A 9,051-nucleotide genomic window follows, 5' to 3' on the forward strand; every position below is an offset into this window, starting at 1 on the left:
CGTATAGTATTATATTAAAGAGAGGAAAATGTAAGCTGATTGGCTTATGGTGCATTGACCCCATGTATTTTTGTGACCATTCTGCTAACTACCCTTCAATCAGACCATCTTACAGAGATAAAGGGTATATTACTGACTGCTAGTTAGCTGTCACATCACTGTAAGCCCATATTTCAAAGAGATGTAAAACTATGCCACGTTTGACCTGATTTCCTTCGGAAATATCAGAAACGATCTTGTGTATTACATGAAGGTGCCAATCATAACAAAACATCTATATAAGTGATACATGATTCACACATTCCTACTTAGCAGAAAAGCTTGTAGTAGGCATTGAGGCGCAATTATTTTTAGCCAAATGTTAGAGACCATTGCATCTTTCACCAATGCAAACACTATAGTCATATGTGCAGTCCCATAGCCCACAAGACGAGGACATGCATTTAATCCATGGTGATTGATTTTCATTATGAATAAGATATGATGGACAGAGGGTGTAAACTAAGAATGAGCAACATGGTGGAAGCACAAAAAGATTACTGCATGTCTTAGACATTGATCTTTGTATTTTGCAACAGCGGTTTGTTGTTGAAGTTGTTGTTGTTTCTTGTGCTATTCAAGCTCCAAAGTTATTCACCCCTTAGGGGTGAAAACATGTATATTTTGTGTTATAATATTACATGGGGATTTTACATGTGACGGGAAGTTTCACCCGTAAGGATAGCACATCCAACATCATTGAATGTATATTTTATAAAAGGGTTAGAAAACTAAATAACTAAATAAAACTAAATAGCATGTAAACAAATGATGCCTTTCACCATCCCTTTGTCAATATAAAAGTCAAACAGCCCAGAACAGGGAAAGAATACAAGTGTATATTCTCACACTATTTCAGTATTTCGCCTTGAATACCGAAATTCAAACTATGGATTCTGAATCTGATCTGAGAAACTTGTTATTCACTAGAATGTGAATCCACAGGGTGAACATTCACAAGCCCAACATGTCTGATGAAGTATGTACGACATTTATTTCAAGACTTTTCCTGTTTTTGCATTATGGTCACCTTCTCATGCAGCTGTTTATTCCTGGGGTCAGGTAATGGGCCTGTTTGCTTTAAAAACTTTTTTTTAAACAAAGAAGTAGCCGATTACAAATAGGCTACTTCTTTGTTTAAAAAGAAGAAAGTTTTGTTAAAAGTTGAAGCTCTATATTTGTATGATTGCTATATAGAGTGTATGTTCTGTAAAAGGGGCCTTCCCATCTCCCCAGCTGTTTAATACAAAATAAAAATAAACATTTTCCAATGTTATCCAATCAAGAGGGGAAATTCATACAGGATACAGGATAAACAAGTGAGATTGGAAGTGATGAAAAATAGCAGAGACCATTGGAACTGGAACACAACTAAAAAGCTGATAAATGTGTTCTCTCTCCTGATTGGATAATATTGGTATCCCCACTTAAAAATGTATTTTCTCTTAACTAAAGAGCTTTGGTAACAGACCCGTGTTACTGAACACTAATGCTACTATCGGAATATAAAGAAATGTAACATGTATTTTGAAATATGTCACACCATGCACCTTTAACTGGACACGTTCTATGTCTGCTTGTGAGCGCGAAATAAGAAATAACAACAGCAGTGTGCTGCCGGAATCCATAAACTAATTAATTAGGGAAACATTAGAATGTAATTTATATGTAATTTAATTGATCGCGTTCCTAAACGACGGTTGTTGAAATGCACGTGTAACCTCGGGCGTCGGTGACAAATAGCCTAGACATTTATTGATTGATAATAATGATATTACATGATATTATGAAATTCCAGGCAGTCAAATCCAATGTAGTCTGTCTGCGCGGAAAAGGCAAGGCCTCAATCTGCTGAAGCATAAAGCAGTGGTTCTCATTCTCTCAACCTTTTCAGGCCGACCCCCAAAATAATCATATTTGAACTGCCCCCCCCCCCATTTTTTTGACTCCGTTCCACAGATAAATATCGTGAAAATAGCCAATCTACAAGCTCACCATGGCATGCCTCTTGTTGGAGGCGTGGTGAGCTTGTAGATCGGTTATTTTCCACAATTGTTGCCTCTTTCTTATATTATTTGACAATTTGACCAATGTTTTATAGTAGAGTTTGTTGATTACTTTTGATGCAGTAATGGGCTTTTTCTTTTCTTTTTTTAGGTATTAAAAGGGTCTTAAGTCCTTAAATTGTCACTTCACTGTCATCTGGGGACCCCCCCCCCTCCCCGAAATCATGTGGGGTCCCGACCCACAGGTTGAGAACCACTGAGCTAAAGAAACGGCTGCAACTTTCATAATATTGTGCATTCGATGAAGGTGCAAATTCTCATGGTTCACCTGCAACGACCTTCAACAAACCGTTTTTCTTTTCACAAGTGTCTCGCTCTCTCAGTTCAAGGCAGTGGTGTAAAGTAACTAAGTACGTGTACTCAAGTAGGCCTACTTCTGTACTTCAGTACAATTTTGAGGTTTTACTTTACTGGTGTATTTACAATTTTCAATACTTGTATACTTCTATACTCCACTACATCTCAGAAGCAAATATTGTACTCTTTACTCCACTACAATTATTTGAAAACTTTATTTACTATACTTTGCAGATATAAACTAAAACATACATTAACCACTTTATTTTATACATGCTTTTTGAAAATAGCCGATCTACAAGCTCACAATGCATTGCATCGCGACGTGTTGTACTTTTTGTACTTTTACTTTTGGTACTTTAAGTATATTTTGATGCTAATACTTTGGTACTTTTACTCAAGTAACATTTTGAACACAGGCCTTTTATACTGTTACATAAAAGCCTACATCTATTGATATATAGGAGGACCCATTAAACAAAACAAAAAAAACATATAGGCCTAGGCTTCCCTAGTGGAAATATAGGCCTAATTAAAGAGCGTGAGGAATCACTGTCGTGCCACGAGAATATGCATTGATTGGGTTTCGTCACGTGTTGTATCAAAGGGAATAGAGGCACGTTAATAAAATATTGAATGCATAATTAATTTTGTACAGTATGTACAGTGGAATTGTAATTAAACCAACCTACCACTACGTATGACGACAAACACTGCATTTTTATGTTCACAGATTACTTTCATATAGGCCTGCCTCTCTCTCCCCACACACACACACACACACACACACACACACACACACACACACACACACACACACACACACACACACACACACACAGATAGATGTATATGCCAAGGAAAATACTAATAATGTGCATATAGAATGTTGAGGAGTGAAATCATAATAGTCAGGAAAAACTCAGCTGAAAGGACAATTTGGGCAAATCATTTCCATCGGGGTTTATGGTCTTTGGATAATGTTGAAGTCAGTATTGTATAGCCTATATTGCATAGCCTATTTAGGTCACCAAATCAAGGTTGACAAAATGTTTCAATTATTTATTTCATCTTCTGACACACATAAAACAATAGGTTTCTATCTTTCCCACGGCACAATACAGCTATACTTACATTCAACAAAGACCTTTACATTCAACAAAGACATTCGTTTCAGTCTCTATATCGTCTCTCTAATATCGTATACGTACGTTCCCGTCTGTTAAAACGGTCTTATCAAGTGGGCTTTTCCATAAAATCATTCGTAGGCTACATTCCTCTTTCCCCGATAACTATAGATGTGTAATAATGTAAGAAATTAGGCCTATACATATAATTGACGAGTTGCTAACCCATTACGGCAGGGGTCTTCAACGTTGTTCAGGCCAAGGGCCCCTTAATTGAGAGACAGATGAAGCGGGGACCCCCACTACTATATAAAATTGTGTTGCAGATCAAACTTATATTCATAGATTTCATAGATAGCTTCATAGACTTGTTTACATTATCTTTTCTATTAATATGTTGGAAAAATACCCGATCTACAAGCTCACAACACCTCCAGCTTGTGGATCTGCTATTTTCGGCTAATGTTCCCCATCATTCCCCAGATTTGGCGGACCCCCTGTAGTAACTCTGAGGACCCCCTAGGGGTCCGCGGACCCCCTGTCGAAGACCACTGCATCATTCACGGGATAATATACTTCGTTGTAGGACACGTTTCTCACAAGTTGAGCCAATCTCTATGCCTATATATGTGTGCCACAGAAGAACAGTTAAAGCTTACCACGTTTCGCAAAGCAAATTATCAATATGGATGACCACAGATTATATTATATCAACAACAAGAAAAGAAAAGAGAAAAAAAGAATAGGAAATACACCTGTAACTCATTATGTAAAGGCCAGAAAATGTTTTTTCACACAGGACCCCAGTGGAAACAAGCCATAGTGCTTTTTTGGGTTTAATCCTTTTTAGCATTTCTTTGTATAGAACTGTACTTTCTGTGCTTTTTTGCAAACTGCTAAATAAAGTAATCAATCAATCAATCAATCACAGGCAGCACCTTGGCGCTCACATGGATGGTATGTTATTACATTGCTTTGGTGAGAAGGCGTCCACGCCGCTGTGGCACGTGTACCAGCCATTAACAATACTTTTCTGAAAAGGTGAAGGCGACGAGGGGAAAGTTCTCGAAGCGTGGCCAAAAGAACCGTGACCCGCCTGGCCGCAAGAGTACTGGGAGGACTCGGACCTGCCGTAGCCGCCTCTCTGGATCAACAAGGGATCCAGGAGGGGCTGATGATGTGACCTGTGTGTCGAGTTGTAGTCCAAACCGTTGTCAAACGTGTGATGGAAACGCGACCTCGGGGTCGACTCGTCTCGGATCTCTGGCGGGGGGGACGTGGTGGGGTTATTAGGAGGGTCTTGGGTCGAGGCGGTGGGGGGCTGTGATCCAGCTTGATCAGTCACTTCGGGTGACCTGGTCTCGGCAAGGTGGTCATCACCGACGCACCCGTCAGGACTGCTCTTGCAATGGAGCTTCATGTGCTTTCTGAGGGAGCTGGGGTGGGTGTAGCACTTGTCGCAGCCCCTGACCTTGCACACGTAGGGCTTGTCGCTGGAGTGCACGTGAGAGTGCTTCTTGCGGTCGCTGCTGTTCGCGAACCTCCGGTTGCAGCCCTCGAACTCGCATTTAAAAGGTTTCTCACCTAAACGTGCAAAGAGAGAAATTAGGCTACACCACCGCGTGTTATAGCGATGTTCTCCCCTCATATAGCCACGTGACTTATGTAACTGAAATCAATTATGTAAGTCAAATATGCAGTGTGAAATCACATAGGCTACATCTCTAAGCCAGTGGTTCTCAACCCTTTCAGACCGCGACCCCCCAAAATAATCATATCTATATTTCCACAAATAATATAGCCGATCTACAAAGCTTGCCTGGCAAAAGGAGGGTTGTGAGCTTGTAGATCGGCTATTTTCACGTTTTTGCCTCTTTCTGGTATATTATTTGACAATTTGGTCAATGTTTGAGCAGTTTTTATAGTATAGTTTGTTGATTACTTTTGATGCAGTAATGTTATTTTTCTTTTCTTTCTTTTTTGTTGTTGAAGGTATTAAAACGGTCATAAAAGTCCTTAAATTGTCACTTCACTGTCATCTGGGGGACCCCCCAAAAAACAGGTCCCGACCCACAGGTTGAGAACCACTGATCTATAAGCAATACACACGAATTCAAATGATATGAGAACTCGCAAGTGTGCGTTGCTTGCGCAGCCATTAGGCCTGTTATGATATGCCCAGTCATTGGTTTTAAACCATGGCTCTGAGCAGGCCTCCAGCCTGTTTGAGGTTCCATTCCATTGCCCTTAATTCGCTAAATGTCACTCTTGAGATGAATACCAATTACCAATGGTCAATGTGTACATAATATAACCATATAGCCTGCTCTAAAAGCTAAATATGATGTAATGCGGGCTAGTTGTTGAGTGTGGCGAAATGGTGATTATAAGCAAGTGAGGCTGTCAACTGATAATAATTTGCTTATGGTAGGCTATGATGGACCTGCAAATGCAGAAAAAGTAATGAAATGGTTCTAATGTTGTTTCTTATAGTGGCTGTATAGGTCTAATTAATTTATAGCCCAATCAAGATGTGAAATCATGTGCCTGCAGAAAACAAAACGGGTTTCATAGCCTGCAGAAAATTGATTGAAGGTTCAGACTCATAAACCTGACTTAAATTGTCCGTGTTAAATGATCATCTCATAAGACCGGATATTAATGGTCTGGCTTCAAATTGAACATGTCAATAATTCTTCGAAATAAATTCACGTTAAATTAGTTAGTCTAGAATCTACATTATGATTTTTCCGTTGGTGCATGTCATTTCAGAAATATGAATGACATGTCCTGCCTTTTTTATTTTCTGCATTTCATAATTAAAACAATTCACATCAGAATAATGAGGGGGCGACTAATATTATTTTTCCTCAACCCTCTCCCCTTCTTTGAAGGCCATTTGTAAAAGAGAGAAAGAGAGAGAGAGAGAGAGAGAGAGAGAGAGAGAGAGAGAGAGAGAGAGAGAGAGAGAGAGAGAGAGAGAGAGAAAAACAAACATGGCATTTGGCCTGTTTTTAATGTTACGTTTCATTTCAATGCCTGTGAACTTGGGTAGCAGTTCCTGGTGCAATTTAAATGTAAGAGTTGACTAAAACCTCTAACCAGTGTCTATCCTACATTAAAATTGCCTAGTAGCTCATAAGTGCTGATGTGCTCTACTTACGGCATATCCCAGTGGTTCTCAAGCTTTTCAGTCTGCGACCCCCCAAAACAATCATATTTGAACTTGGGACCCCCCACCCTCATTTAGTTCGACTTCCAAATACATATTGTGAAAAATAGCAGATCTACAAGCTCACGTTGTGAGCTAGGAGGTCGGCTATTTTCACAATGTTTGCCTCTTTCCTATTTGACAATTTCGCCAATGTTTAGCCAGTTTTTATAGTACAGTTTGTTGATTACTTTTGATGCAGTCTTTTCCTTTTTTTTTAAGGTATTAACAAAATCTTAAAAGTCCTTAAATTATCACTTCACTGTCATCTGGGGAGCCCCCCAAAAAAATCATGTGGGGACCCTCCTGGGGGGTCCCGACCCACAGGTTGAGAACCACTGGCATATCCTATACTTGCAGCGTGTTTCCTGGGCGGGCACAGAGGACATGCGTCCCAGGGAGCCAACTGGGGGGGAGCATAAACTCTACGTCACAACTCTCCGGTGTCCCGGTATTTATTATTTATTATTTTCCTCTGAATGAGTGGGAGAGGCACCCAAACATCTAGGCCTATAAAAGACTACTTGTTTACTAGATGTCTTCCGTAGCACCTGCACATGTTTCTGACTGCAACCAAAGCAACAACAAAGACGAAGACATGCGACAAAGCAAGCTATACAGTAATACCATAACAATAGGCTATAAACACATCACAAACCTCCCCATCTGTTAGTAGGCCTACACACAATTATTATTGTATTATTATAATAATAATAATGTATTATTATTGTATTTTACAGGTATATTTCAAATGGTAATATTTATCAGAATTTAGCATTTAAATAAATCAAATTCATTGTGCAAAATAATAGTAGGATATGCTAAATAAATAAATGTGATGAATAAAAGAATATATAGATATATTTAAAAAAAAAATGATAGCCTGCTGATGAGTGATTTGTCTAAATAAAGCCTACAATTATGGTTATGGTTATTAATTAATAATAATAACAATTATAATATTAAAATATTAAGTATTATTATTATTATTATATAATTATAATTGTTATTGTTATTGTTATTGTTATTGTTTATTATTATTACTATTAATATTATTACTATTATTATTATTATTATTATTATTATTATGCTACATTGTTGTTGTTATGATTTCTTAACCAACCTGTGTGAGTCCTCTTGTGAATCTTTAGATTTTCTGATCTTGCAAAAACTTTTTCACAGCCGTGGAAGGGGCAGGGGAAGGGCTTTTCCCCTGTGTGGACCCTGACGTGGTTCACCAGCTTGTATTTGGCTTTGAAGGGCTTTCTGTCCCTCGGACAATTCTCCCACTGACACACATACTCAGAGTGCTCGGGTCCTCCGACGTGCTCCACTGTCACATGGGTGACAAGTTCATACATGGTCCCGAAAGTTCTGGCGCAAGGCTGCTTCCCACCGACCCCCTCATGGCCGTCACACCATTTACACAGCAGCTCGTGCTTCAGATGTGGTTTGGAGCACCTGAGGAAAGCGTCACCTGCTCCACGCTGAATGGCCATGTTGAGCGGTTTGTACAGACCCAGAAACTGGGTGACAAGCTGCTGGCTATTTCCCCGCGGGCTGATAGCCTGGCCATAAGGGTGGTGATGATGATGATGCGTCCGAGAAAGCAGGTCCCCAGGTAGACCCAGCATCATTTGGCCGCCGAGGTCTCGAGTGGCGTCGGCGGAGCCGTGGGCCTGCTCGTGATAAGTCGTGAAAAAAGCGTGGCTTCTGCCATCTCTGCAGCCGGGGAGGTCACGATACCGCCCGATCCCGCCATGTTGGTTAGACCTCGATGCCAGTTGATCGGTGACGGGTGGCATGCCGGCTCCGGAGAGATTGGCTCCAATGATAATGCCCCTAGGGCTGTGCTCTAACCGATGGCCGCTGGGGTATCCGGACTCTGGGAAATGGGGAACCGAATGGTCAACGTACGCACTGGACCTCGTCTCGGGGTAGTCTCGCGGATTGCGCGCGGGGCAGAGTTTTAAGGAACTGCCAGTGGGGTGCCCCATGTGCTCCCCTGCCAAAGGTGGCAGCACCATGCTGGGTTCAGTATTGCTCTCCCCGGGGTTGACGCAAGAAAGAGGGCAGCCACTAAACCTCGACAGGCTTGTCATGTTTCGATGTGAGTCAGTGGTGTGGCTATGAGTTTGCAAAATGAACCAGTACCAATGCTCATGGTATACCTAGAAATCCTGTTTCCATTTTCCTTGTTGTGTATCATCTGCATGTGAAATTCTTGGCCGTGAACTTCGCAGGAGTATAAGGAACCAGACTCAATTTCGTTAAGGTTGGTGTGAGTCCCATGCCGTTCACTTTGCCCTCT

The 9,051-nt window shown here is 40.7% G+C and overlaps 1 protein-coding gene across 1 annotated transcript; it reads right to left on the reverse strand.

Moving 5' to 3' along the window:
* Positions 1 to 4,475: 4,475 nt before the first annotated feature.
* zic6 (zic family member 6) lies at positions 4,476 to 8,842 on the reverse strand (the record flags this gene model as incomplete). Its single annotated transcript, XM_080415603.1, has 2 exons — positions 4,476 to 5,113; positions 7,864 to 8,842. The coding sequence occupies 2 exons, from the start codon at positions 8,840 to 8,842 to the stop codon at positions 4,476 to 4,478; spliced, it is 1,617 nt and encodes a 538-aa protein (XP_080271729.1).
* Positions 8,843 to 9,051: the final 209 nt, after the last annotated feature.

The sequence above is a fragment of the Gymnoscopelus braueri genome (genome assembly GCF_963280865.1).
Source record: "Gymnoscopelus braueri genome assembly, chromosome: 20".
Lineage (NCBI taxonomy): Eukaryota > Metazoa > Chordata > Actinopteri > Myctophiformes > Myctophidae > Gymnoscopelus > Gymnoscopelus braueri.